Genomic DNA, 14,181 nt, shown 5'->3' with positions numbered 1-14,181 from the left:
TTTCACCCCAGTGTCTGAAGTCTGAGTATGGAAGAAACAAGGTAGTTAACTGTCCTAAAACCTGATGATTTGACTAACCTGTCCATAGCATTCTGCCTGTAGATTGGTTATGATTATAGGAGAAGAGAAAGGAAAAGAAGAGAGTTCTTTTTTTATTGAGAAATCATATTGATGGTAGTTTGTTTGCATTTGACCCAACTTAAAGGTAACAAATGAGATTGAGTGACTCATTTACCTTCATTTAAAAATTTCCATTTTCATATTTGAAAGCTATAATGAACATTAATATAGAATGTTTTAAATATAAAAATATTTAAAATTTAATTCTCGGAAGGCTTGGGTAAGATATTTAGATCTGGGTGGAGAAAGAATAATTGCTGTCAGTTTAAACTATTTGAGTGATGAATGGATTAAAGCTTTATTTCATGCTTTCTTGTTAACTTAGTCATGGCAAGAGGGTAGTTTCATCCAGCTAGAGAGTCAAGATAGTTTGGTTTTGTTCTTGGCTTCTATCTGACTGAAGTACTTTTATATTGTTCTAGAATATTTCACTTTAATAAGATTTATATTTTTAGCCTCACCTTTTAAACTTTTAATAGAGACAGTCCAGGGAGGATTTTTGTGTTTTTTTCAGCTTTGCCTTTTTTGGGGCAATAGGAAGGGGAAAGGATGCACCTCTGAGAAAAGAGAAGAAACTAGAATATTAAGAAAACATATTCCTTCACCTTTTTTTCCTTTTTTAAAAAGTAATCAAGTAGGAAGATGTATGATGCTTTTGTTTTTGTTTTTCTGTTCAGAAATCTTTCTCAGGAGAATCACTTTGGGGCAAACATTTTTTATTCAGTGAGATTCTTGCCATTAGACATAGTAATATCCCATTTATTCAGAGCCAGACTTCCCTTTCCCGCTGGGAGAAGCATAGCCAGGAACTGTAAGTAAGACACAGGATGATGAAATCGTTTTCTTAAAGTCTCTACTTCTACTTGGTTTGCTGAGAGAGCAAAAATCTAATTTTTTTTTCTTACATGTATGTGCTAAAGAACTAAAAAATCTGGGGAAAAAAACCCCTCATCATTTTAAACCATTTCAGTAATTTATTATGTGCTGATATAGTAATATTCTTCAGTGAGGAATCCTGGAAGCAAAAATTTAGAAGGCTTTAAGTGGCATAGTTCCAGTGTTTATGTAAGTAAAGAGTGATTGTCTATAATGGAAAAGGCAGAAAAAATTTATGTTATAAAAAGTATGATATAATGAAATTGATTTTGTCTAAGCATTTATTAAATATTTATTGTGTACAGGGCTCTTGAATATTTCATACATATTTCAGAACTCATTTGTCCAGAAGTGAACTCATTACTATCGTTCCCCCAACCCTGAGCCTGCTCCTCTTCTTTGCTCCATCTTAAAACCAATTGACTGCCCACTGCATTTAGAAAAGAGTGTTAATTTTGTCACATGGCCTATAAAACCTTTCATCTCTCACCTCATCTTATGCTATACTATCTTATACTATCTCACCTCATCTTATACTATCTTATACTATATTTAGCTTTAGCTTTGTTCTTTACACTCCAGCCATATGGAAATTCTTTTAGCTTCATGAGCAGGTCATGTCTGCTTGTCACTGCTGAGCCTTTAAGGCACCGTGTAACCTGGAGCACCCTCCTTCCCCTTTCTGCCCTGGTTCATTTGCGCTCCTTCTCCATGTCTCAGCTTGCATATCATTTCTTCCACAGAAGCTGTCTCTTCTGTTAGTAGGCTGCATTACATGGTCCTCGTGGGTGCTCTTATCAACACTATAATGCTTGTTTATTACATCATATTGTAATTTCTTGTTTAAATGTTCTCCCCCCTCAATTAGAATGTAAGCTTTACTTACTATTATATCCTTAGCATGTAGCAGGTTTTGGAATGCATGGATGCAGAGATGCTAAGCCTCATCTCCTGTAGCTCAAGGTGTAGTAGGGAGGGGAGTTGTACACTGTAATATAGTGTAGTGGACTGTGATGTCATGCCACAGTGTAGACAAAATTAATTGAAAAAAGTGTTTCTTGAAGGAAAGATTTTCATTAAAGTCATTACAATGAGTTTGCATCACAAAAAGATAATTATGGGAGGAGGAGTTAAGGAAACACCCCTATTTACAACTGCATCAGAAATAATAAAATGCCTTGGAATAAGCTTAGCCAAGGATGTAAAAGACCTATATTCTGAAAGCTATAAACATTGATGAAGGAGTTTGAAAACAGTACAAAGAAATGGAAAGATATTTTGTGTTCTTGGATTGGAATAATTAATATTGTTAAAATGTCCATACTATCCAAAGCAATCTATAGATTTACTGAAATCTCTATCAATATATTGATGACATTTTTCACAGAAGTAGAACAGATAATTTACCAAAGACCCTGAATTGCTAAAGCAACCTTGAGAAAAAAGAACAAACTTGGAGATATCACGCTCCCTGACTTCAGACTACACTGCTGCTGCTGCCGCTGCTGCTGCTAAGTCGCTTCAGTCGTGTCCGACTCTGTGCAGCCCCATAGACGGCAGCCCACCAGGCTCCACCATCCCTGGGATTCTCCAGGCAAGAACACTGGAGTGGGTTGCCCTTTCCTTCTCCAATGCATGAAAGTGAAAAGTGAAAGTGAAGTCGCTCAGTCGTGTCCGACTCTTAGTGACCCCATGGACTGCAGCCCACCAGGCTCCTCCGTCCATGGGATTTTCCAGGCAAGAGCACTGGAGTGGGGTGCCATTGCCTTCTCCTCAGACTATACTACAAATATACAATAATCAAAACAGTATCATACTGGTACAAAAATAAGCTTATAGATCAATGGAACAGAACAGAGAACTCAGAAATAAACCCATGCACATATAGTCAATTAATCCACGACAAAGGAAGCAAGAATATATGGTGAAGAAAAGACAGTCCCTTCAGTAAGTGGTGCTGGGAAAACTGGAAAGTCATATGTAAATGAATGAGGACATTTCCTCATATCATATACAAAAATAAAGTCAAAACGGATTAAAGACCTCAATGTAAGACCTGGAAACCGTAAAACTCCTAGAGGAGAAAACATGTAGCACGTTTTGACATAAATCATAGCAATATTCTTTTTTGGATTTATTTCCTAAGACAAGGAAATAAAAACAAAAACAAATGGGACCTAATTAAGCTTAAAAGCTTTTGCACAGCAGAGGATACCATTGACAAAACAAAAAGACAGCCTACTAAATGGGAGAAGATATTTGCAAATGATGTTAGCAATAAGGGGTTAATATCCAAAATACATAAACAGCTCGTATAACTCAATAACAACAACCAGAAAAAACCCAATTAAAAAATGGGCAGAAGACTTGAATAGACATTTATCCAAAGAAGACATATAGATAGCCAACAAGCACTTGAAAAGATGCTCAATGTTGCTTATCACCAGAGAAATGTAAATCAAAGCCATAATGAGCTACCACCTCATACCCGGTCAGAATACCTATCATGAAAAAATCGTCAAATAACAAATGTTGACAAGGATGTGGAGAAAGGGGAATCTTCATACACTGTTAGTGGGAATGTACATTGGTACAGCCATTATGAAAAACTATATGGCATTTCCTCAAAAAACTAAAAATAGGACTACCATATGGTCAGCAGTTCTACTGCTAAGGTATATATCTGGAAAAAGTGAAAATGCTGATTCAAAAGATATATACACCCCAGTGTTTGTAACAGTATTTTTCACAATAGCCATATTATGGAAGCAACTTGGTTCAGTGCAGTTCAGTTCAGTCACTCAGTTGTGTCCAACACTTTGCAACCCCATGAATCACAGCACGCCAGGCCTCCCTGTCCATCACCAGCTCCTGGAGTTTACTCAAACTCATGCCCATGGAGTCGGTGATGCCATCCAGCCATCTCACCCTCTGTCGTCCCGTTCTCCTCCTGCCCCCAATCCCTCCCAGCATCAGGGTCTTTTCCAACGAGTCAACTCATCGCATAAGGTGGCCAAAGTATTGGAGTTTCAGCTTCAGCATCAGTCCTTCCAATGAATACCCAGGACTGATCTCCTTTAGGATGGACTGGTTGGATCTCCTTGCAGTCCAAGGGACTCTCAACAGCCTTCTCCAACACCAAAGTTCACCAGCATCAATTCTTTGGCACTCAGCTTTCTTCACAGTCCAACTCTCACATCCATACATGACCACTGGAAAAACCATAGCCTTGACCAGATGGACCTTTGTTGGCAAAGTAATGTCTCTGCTTTTTAATATGCTATCTAGGTTGGTCATAACTTTCTTTCCAAGGAGTAAGCGTCTTTTAGTTTCATGGCTGCACCATCTGCAGTGATTTTGGAGCCCCCCAAAATAAAATCTGACACTGTTTCCACTGTTTCCCCATCTACTTGCCATGAGGTGATGGGACCAGATGCCATGATCTTAGTTTTCTGAATGTTGAGCTTTAAGCCAACTTTTCACTCTCCTCCTTCACTTGCATCAAGAGGCTTTTTAGTTCCTCTTCACTTTCTGCTATAAGGGTGATGTCATCTGCATATCTGAGGTTATTGATATTTCTCCTGGCAATCTTGATTCCAGTTTGTGCTTCTTCCAGCCCAGCTCATGATGTACTCTGCATATAAGTTAAATAAGTAGGGTGACAATATACAGCCTTGACATACTCCTTTTCCTCTTTGGAACTAGTCTGTTGTTCCATGTCCAGTTCTAACTTGCTTCCTGACCTGCATAAAGATTTCTCAAGAGGCAGGTCAGGTGGTCTGGTATTCTCATCTCTTTTAGAATTTTCCACAGTTTATTGTGATCTGAACAGTCAAAGGCTTTGGCATAGTCAATAAAGCAGAAGTAGATGTTTTTCTGGAACTCTCTTGCTTTTTTGATGATCCAGTAGATGTTGGCAATTTGATCCTGGTTCCTCTGCTTTTTCTAAAACCAGCTTGAACATCTGGAAGCTCACAGTTCATGTATTGCTGAAGCCTGGCTTGGAGAATTTTGAGCATTACTTTACTAGCGTGTGAGATGAGTGCAATTTTGTGGTAGTCTGAGCATTCTTTGGGATTGCCTTTCTTTGGGATTGGAATGAAAACTGACCTTTTCCAGTCCTGTGATCACTGCTGAGTTTTCCAAATTTGCTGGGACATTGAGTGCAGCACTTTCATAGCAGCATCTTTCAGGATTTGAAATAGCTGAACTGGAATCCCATCACCTCCATTAGCTTTGTTCATAGTGATGCTTTCTAAGGCCCACTTGACTTCACATTCCAGGATGTCTGGCTCTAGGTGAGTGATCATACCATTGTGATTATCTGGGTCATGAAGATCTTTTTTGTACAGTTCTTCTGTGTATTCTTGCCACCTCTTCTTAATATCTTCTGCTTCTGTTAGGTCCAATCCAGTTCTGTCCTTTATCGAGCCCATCTTTGCATGAAATGTTCCCTTGATATCTCTAATTTTCTTGAAGAGATCTCTAATCTTTCCCATTCTGTTGTTTTCCTCCATTTCTTCACATTGATCGCTGAGGAAGGCTTTTTTATCTCTCCTTGCTATTCTTTGGAACTCTGCATTCAAATGGGTATATCTTTCCTTTTCTCCTTTGCTTTTCACTTCTCTTCTTTTCACAGCTATTTGTAAGGCCTCTTCAGACAGCCATTTTGCTTTTTTGCATTTCTTTTCCATGGGGATGGTCTTGATCCCTGTCTCCTGTACAGTGTCACAAACCTCCGTCCATCAGGCACTCTGTCTATCAGTTCTAGTCCCTTAAGTCTATTTCTCACTTCCACTGTATAGTCATAAGGGATTTGATTTAGTTCATACCTGAATGGCCTAGTGGTTTTCCCTACTTTCTTCAATTTAAGTCTGAATTTGGCAATAAGGAGTTCATGATCTGAGCCACAGTCAGCTCCAGGTCTTGTTTTTGCTGACTGTATAGAGCTTCTCCATCTTTGGCTGCAGAGAATATAATCCATCTGATTTCGGTGTTGACCATCTGGTGATGTCCATGTGTAGAGTCTTCTCTTGTGATGTTGGAAGAGGGTGTTTGCTATCACCAGTGCGTTCTCTTGGCAAAACTCTATTAGCCTTTGCCCTGCTTCATTCTGTACTCCAAGGCCAAATTTGCCTTTTACTCCAGGTATCTCTTGACTTCCTACTTTTACATTCCAGTCCTCTATAATGAAAAGGACATCCTTTTTGGGTGTTAGTTCTAAAAGGTCTTGTAGGTCTTCATAGAACCATTCAACTTCAGCTTCTTCAGCATTACTGGTTGGGGCATAGGCTTGGATTACTGTGATACTGAATGGTTTGCCTTGGAAACGAACAGAGATCATTCTGTCGTTTTTGAGATTGCATCCAAGTACTGCATTTTGGACTCTTTTGTTGAGCATGATGGCTACTCCATTTCTTCTAAGGGATTCCTGCCCACAGTAGTAGATACAATGGTCATGTGAGTTAAATTCACCCATTCCAGTCCATTTTAGTTCACTGATTCCTAGAATGTCAATGTTCACTCTTGCCATCTCCTGTGTGACCACTTCCAATTTGCCTTGATTCGGGGACCTAACATTCCAGGTTCCTATGCAATATTGCTCTTTACAGCATTGGACCTTGCTTCTGTCACCAGTCACATCCACAACTGGGTATTGTTTTTGCTTTGGCTCCATCCCTTCATTCTTTCTGGAGTTTTTCTCCACTGATCTCCATTAGCATATTGGGCACCTACTGACCTGGAGAGTTCCTCTTTCGGTATCCTATCATTTTGCCTTTTCATAGTGTTCATGGGGTTCTCAAGGCAAGAATACTGAAGCAGCTTAAGTGTCCATCAATAGATGAATGAATGAAGATGTTGTATGTTTATGCACATGCATATACATACAATGGAATATTACTCAGGCATAAAAAGATTGAAATTCTGCCATTTGCAACAATGTGGATGGACCTAAGAGTGTTTTACACTTAGCGAAATGTCAGGCAAAGAAAGACAAATACTGTTATCACTTATGTGTGGAATCTAAAAAATAAACAAGTGTATGTAACAAAACAGAAACAGATACATAGATACAGAGAATAAACTAGTGATTAACAGGAGAGGGAAGTGGGGAGGGTCAAGATGCATATGGGATTAAGAGATATTTACTATGTATAAAATAAATGAGTAACAAGGATGTATTGTACAGCACATGGAAATATAGCCATTATTTTGTAATAACTTTAAATGGAATATAGTCTATAAAAATAGTGAAGTTACTTGTATACCTGAAAATAATATAATTTTTTAAATTGTTTTTAGATTTTTTTTTTTAATAGGCTAATTACTTTACATCATTACAGTAGTTTTTGTCATACATTGAAATGAATCAGCCATGGATTTACATGTATTCCCCATCCCAGTCCCCCCTCCCACCTCCCTCTCCACCCGATCCTTCTGGGTCTTCCCAGTGCACCAGGCCCGAGCACCTGTCTCATGCACCCAATCTGGGCTGGTGATCTGTTTCACCCTAGATAATATACATGTTTCAGTGCTGTTCTCTTGAAACATCCCACCCTTGCCTTCTCCCAGAGTCCACAAGTCTGTTCTATATATCTGAGTCTCTTTTTCTGTTTTGCATATAGGGTTATTATTACCATCTTTCTAAAGTCCATAATATTTTAAATGAACTACATTTCAAAAATAAAAAGATAATTATATGAGGTAATGGAAGTATTGACCAACATTGTTATAAAAGTAATTTAACAATATATATGTGTATCAAATAATCATGTTGTGTACCTTAAACTTACATAGCATTATATATTGATTGTATTTCAATAAAGCTGGAAAGATGAAATTTGACACCCAAAGTGGTAAATGTTAAAAAATCACTTATCTAGAGTCTCATGCTGAATAAATGACCTCTTTCTGTATTATTTTTATTATTTTTTACTTAAAAATATACCAGGGACTTCGTTGGAGGTCCAGTGGTTAACACTCCATGCTCCCAATGCAGGAGGCATGGGTTTGATCCGTAGTTGGGGAACTAAAATCCTGGGTGATGGACAGCATGGCTGAAAAAAAGGAGGAGCTCAGAGAAATAATTTATGGCATGTATATTTTCTAGATTTTTAAAAATTTAACTTACACACGTAGGGCTGTTTTAAGTTAAATTTTAGGTTCAGTCATCTGAAATTACTGTTTTCATGGTCACATGTTAGCTGTTCCATGTATTTCAACCTTTCTATGTAGATAAGTTGCTGATTTTTTAGAGGGGAGGAATTATTGTCTGATATTGTTGTCCTTTGTTTTCAGTATGCATTGCCTCTTCAACTGGTGAATAACCAAACGATGACAGCGTGGATGGAGATCTTCCGAACTATTATTGACAGGACTGTTCCTCCTGTAAGAACGGGCTTCTGTTTCTAAGAAGAATTGGGAAAAGTTGGATTTGGGTTGTTTGTGGTAGACTGATTATTATCCCAGTCTGCTATTTGGAAAAAAAAAATTACTGTAACAAAAATAATTTATGATACATACTCAGCTATAGAAAATTCAGATAAAATTAATAAAATAACTGTTTAATCCTACTAAAAATAGATAGCCATTTTTAAAACTTGATAATCATTCCTCTTTTTTTCTCTGCATTCATATACAACATATGTTTTCCTACAGAAAATACTTTATAGGAAGAAGTGATTAAAAAGGGTATACTGACAAAATCTTATTAAAAAGTGATTAAAAAAGGTATACAGAAAAAGAAGCATTAATGGGATCTGTCAGGAGGAACAATTATATTTTATTTGTAAAAATGGTATATATAGATAGTTGTGTGCATGCATGTGTGCTCAGTTCTGTCTGACTCTTGCGACCCCATGGACTGTAGCCCACCAGGCTTCTCTGTCCATGGGATTTCCCAGGCAAGAATACTGGAGTGGGTACTGTTTTGGTATTAATTTTCAGTTAAAATTTCATAGAAATATTTTGTATGATTTTGAATTTTTTTGTATGGTACATTTTTGCTTAATGCTTCATTTGCTAGATATTTAGCTTGTTATAGGTTTAACTATAAGGATATAGTTAGATTTCTATGCACATACATGATTATTTTGTTTGGATAACCTCCTTGCTGTGTTAAGGCTTTGACAGATCTTTACCTAATTAGTGAATTAATTAATTGAAGTAGAGTTGATGCACAGTGTTATATTAGTTTCAGGTGTTTGACATAGTGATTCAGTATTTTTATAGATTATATTCTGTTAAAAGTTAGTAGAAAGTAATGGCTTAATTTTCTACTTTGACAGATATTGAAAACAGCTTTCCAGAAAGAGTGTATTGGCTTATACTTTAATAAGCAGTGACTGATACTGTTTTGTTAAATTCTGAGTTTGCCAATTTGATAGGTGAAAGATGGTGTCTCATTTTTATCTGCAATAAATGTGATACTATATTTCATATATCAAATTAACTCAAATAATCAGATTAACTAAATTAAAATATATTAACATTTAAAAATTATATATAAAATTATATTAAATATATATTACATTAAACATTATATTAAAATATAAAATATTTAAAAAATATAAAATTATAAAAATTATAAAATATTTAAAATTTTGAGCTTGTCTCCAGATGTTGTCTCCAGATGTCTCAATATTCCTTCCTTTGTCTATATCTTGGGACAAATTATGTTGAGATTTAGTTTATACACATTAATGCACAGAAATTAATGAGCAGTTCAGTGAATTTTGACAGACTGACACTTGTGTTACTGTCTCCCAGATCAAGATATAGAACTTTTCTGGTATCCTAGAGAGTTTCCTTGAGGGATGTGATGTTTTGTATTTTGTTTTCTACTTTTTTTGGCCTTTTAAAGATAGATAAATGTGAACAATAACACTAGTTGAAGTTTTACTTGTTTAATTCCTACCTAGCAATCTGTAAAGTAAGAACTTGTATTTGTATGGCAATCTGAATTCACATTTAATATTGCTTAATTTATATCAACATTTATTCTGCCTTTGTTAGTCACACAAACCCTTTCATTGTAGGAATTTTATCTGGGTATTTTGTCCTCCTAGGAGACTCTGCAGATTGATGAGGATGATAGACCAGAACTAGTCTGGTGGAAATGTAAGAAGTGGGCCCTACACATTGTAGCTCGTCTCTTTGAACGGTAATTCTGGTTATTAGATTTACCATCTGTGGTTAGTATCTCAGTATTGGATATAATAAAATTGAATAGGTCCCCTTGATGCTGTATGGTATTTGATTATTTTTCTTTAGAGGGCAAAAAGTTATCCTGCGCTTGTTTTAAAGCAGGCTTCACTGTGATCATTGGCTTTGATATCATAATGAGGTGAATGGTCTTCTCTGGGTCTTTCTAGTATCTGTCAAAAAGGATGGAGATATGATATTTCTGTCTGAAATTTTAAGTATGGCCTGGAATCGAAGTGTTGCTTGTCATAATTTTACTTCGGTGCTTATGAATAAAAGGGAAAGTGTTAGTTTTCTGCCCCAGTAGAATGTATCTATCGAAAAGTATTTAAACTAATGGGCATGTTTTGTTTACAAAATTCTCAATATTTAAACATTTTCTCTTTGTGTTTTAAGATACGGAAGCCCAGGAAATGTCACAAAAGAATACTTTGAATTTTCTGAATTCTTTTTGAAAACTTATGCAGTGGGAATTCAGCAGGTAATAAACTTAACATTTTTAAAATAAAAGGATGGTTACTACTGAAAGTAGTTAAAGTCGCTTTTATCATTTAAAAGTAGTTTATAAAATATTAATTAATGCATTACCTATTTTTAAGGATGAAATGGCAGCTCTGGGAATCTAATGCAATGCAGTCAGTTTTAGAACCAAATGTACTAGGGTAGCTACTGCAAGAGTTTCCCTCCCAAACAAACAAACAAACAAACAAAAAAGAATTCCCCGCCTTGACACTGGACTCGGCCCTTTCAAGTGTGTTGACTGATGCTTGTGCAGCAGTCACCAGTGTTAGACCATGTTCTGTAGGTAACTTTCTGACCTCATATCAGTGTCTTACCCTCTATTTCTTGAAGCCTGCACATCTTTAAGTTTTTATATCAGAAGATTTAGGTAATAGGAATTGATCTATTTCAAGAGGAGTTGAACTCAGAAGTTGACTTTCAGCTGAGAGCTTACACATTTTTTGGAAGTTTGGGAACTTTTCTATGCAGTGAAAATTAGGAACTCTTAAGAAATAATCCACGTTGATGTTAATGTTTACAAACTACAAAGGATAGAGGGACATGAAGACTGGATTATCTGTATTGCCATTTGAATTATGAAACTTTTCTATTTCAGCACATGAAATTTAATAATGATTGAGCATTGGCTATATCAGGGCTGTATTAAGGAAACGAAGATTAATCAGACTTAGTAAAAGGCTTTAATGATAAAGAAAGTGTTTCTAGATTTTTATCAATCTGCTTATTGTCAGTGATAGAAAGTTAAATACTTAAAACCTGACATCTTAGATGGACTAATTCCTTTTATGGATTATCATTTCTAAAAATTACCTTTCAGTGTTTGAGGAAAGCTATGGCTATAATTTTCTCACAAGTTATTTTATTGGCCCATTAAGTTCAGTTCAGTACCTCAGTTATGTCCAACTCTTTGTGACCCCATGGTCTGGAGCATGCCAGGCCTCCCTGTCTATCATTAACTCCTAGAGCTTGTTCAAACTCCATGTCCATTGAGTCATTGATGCCATTCATCCATCTCATCCTCTATCATCCCCTTCTCCTCCCGCCTTCAATCTTTCCCAGCATCAGGATCTTTTCCATTGAGTCAGTTCTTCACATCAGGTGGCCAAAGTATTAGAGTTTCAGCTTCAGCATCAGTCCTTCCAGTGAATATTCAGGACTGATTTCCTCTAGGATTGACTGGTTTGATCTCTTTGCTGTCCAAGGGACTCTCTAGAGTCTTCTCTGACAACACAGTTTAAAAGCATCAGTTCTTCAGTGTTCAGCTTTATTTATGGTCCAACCCTCACATCCTTACATGACTACTGGAAAAACCATAGCTTTGACTAGATGGGACCTTTGTTAGCAAAGCAATGTCAATGCTTTTCAATATGCTGTCTAGGTTTGTCATAGCTTTTCTTCCAAGGAGTGTGCGTGCATGCTAAGTTGCTTCAGTTATGTCCGACTCTTTGTGACGCCATGGGCCATAACCCACCAGGCTCCTCTGTCCAAGGGATTCTCCAGGCAAGAAAACTGGAGTGAGTTGCCATGCCCTGCTCCAGGTGATCTTGCAAATCCAGGGATTGAACCCGCATCTTTTATGTCTCCTGCATTGTCAAGTGGGTTCTTTACCACTTGGGCCACCTGGGAAGTCCTTGCTGCAGTCACCATCTGCAGTGATTTTGGAGCCCAAGAAAATACAGTCTGTCACTGTTTTCATTGTTTCCCCATTTGTTTCATGAAGTGATGGGACTGGATATCATGATCTTAGTTTTTTGAATTTTGAGGTTTTTTTTTTTTTATCTTTTTTTTTTTTCCCATTTATTTTTATTAGTTGGAGGCCAACCATTTCACAGCATTGCAGTGGATTTTGTCATACATTGACATGAATCAGCCATGGAGTTACATGTATTCCCCATCCCGATCCCCCCTCCCACCTCCCTCTCCACCCGATTCCTCTGGGTCTTCCCAGTGCACCAGGTCCGGGCATTTGTCTCATGCATCCCACCTGGGCTGGTGATCTGTTTCACTATAGATAATGTTCATGCTGTTCTCTCGAAACATCCCACAGAGTCCAAAAGTCTGTTCTGTACATCTGTGTCTCTTTTTCTGTTTTGCATATAGGGTTATCATTACCATCTTTCTAAATTCCATATATATGTGTTAGTATACTGTAATGTTCTTTATCTTTCTGGCTTACTTCACTCTGTATAATGGGCTCCAGTTTCATCCATCTCATTAGAACTAATTCAAATGAATTCTTTTTAACGGCTGAGTAATATTCCATGGTGTAATTTTGAGTTTTAAGCCAGATTTTTCACTCTTCTCCTTCACCCTCCTCAAGAGGCTCTTTAGTTCCTCTTCGCTTTCTGCCTTAAGGCCCATTCAAATCCTAAAAGATGATGCTGTTAAAGTGCTGCACTTAATATGTCAGCAAATTTGGAAAATGCAGCAGTGGCCACAGGACTGGAACAGGTCGATTTTCATTCCAATCCCAAAGAAAGGCAGTGCCAAAAAGTGTTCAAACTACTGGACAACTGCACTCATTTTGCATGCTAGCAAAGTAATACTCAAAATTCTCCAAGTGAGGCTTTAGCAGTATGAACCGAGAACTTACAGATGTTCAAACTGGATTTAGAAAAAACAGAGGAACCAGAGATCAAATTGCCAACATCCGTTGGATCATCTTAAAAACAAGAGAGTTCCAGAAAAACATCTACTTCTGCTTTATTGACTACGCCAAAGTCTTTGACTGTGTGGATCATAACAAACTGGAAAACTCTTTGAGAGATGGAAATACCAGACCACCGTACCTGCCCCCTGAGAAACCTGTTGCAGGTAAAGAAGCAACAGTTAGAACCAGATATGGAACAATGGACTGGTTCCCAGTTGGGAAAGGAGTATGTGAAGGCTGTATGTTGTCAACCGCTTATTTAACTTATACATAGAGTACATCAGTGACATGACAGGCAGGATGAAGCAGAAGCTGGAAACAAGATTGCTGGGAGAAATATCAATAACCTCAGATACACAGATGACACCACCATTATGGCAGAAAGTTAAGAAGAACTAAAGAGTCTCTTGATGAAAGTGAAAGAGAAGAGTGAAAAAGCTGGCTTAAAACTCAAAGGTCAAAAATGAAGATCATGGCATATCCGGTCCCATCACTTCATGGCAAATAGCGTGGGGGAAAAGTGGAAACAGCGCCAGACTTTTATTTTCTTGGGCTCCAAAATCACTGCAGATGGTGACGCAGCCATGAAATTAAAAGGCGCTTGCTCCTTGGAAGAAAAGCTATGATAAACCTAGACAACATATCAAAAAGCAGAGACATTACTTTGCCAACAATGGTCCATCCAGTCAAAGCTATGATTTTTCCAGTAGTCATGTAAGGATGTAAGAGTTGGACCATAAGAAAGCTGAGCACTGAAGAATTGATGCTTTTGAACTGTGGTGGTGAAGACTCTTGAGAGTCCCTTGGAC

General features: G+C 37.3%; 1 protein-coding gene across 1 annotated transcript in view; it reads left to right on the top strand.

Moving 5' to 3' along the window:
- IPO8 (importin 8) overlaps positions 1 to 14,181 on the top strand; it is a 71,868-nt gene that overhangs the window by 13,661 nt on the left and 44,026 nt on the right. The window contains exons 6-8 of the mRNA XM_070453870.1: positions 8,296 to 8,385; positions 10,065 to 10,159; positions 10,597 to 10,681. Of these exons, the coding sequence (XP_070309971.1) occupies positions 8,296 to 8,385; positions 10,065 to 10,159; positions 10,597 to 10,681 (270 nt within the window). The remainder of the gene's footprint in view (positions 1 to 8,295; positions 8,386 to 10,064; positions 10,160 to 10,596; positions 10,682 to 14,181) is intronic.

Source organism: Odocoileus virginianus, chromosome 23 (assembly GCF_023699985.2).
Source record: "Odocoileus virginianus isolate 20LAN1187 ecotype Illinois chromosome 23, Ovbor_1.2, whole genome shotgun sequence".
NCBI classification, from domain to species: Eukaryota; Metazoa; Chordata; class Mammalia; order Artiodactyla; family Cervidae; genus Odocoileus; species Odocoileus virginianus.
The sequence above is the reverse complement of the archived record's forward strand: the minus strand, read 5'-3'. Positions and strand labels throughout refer to the sequence as shown.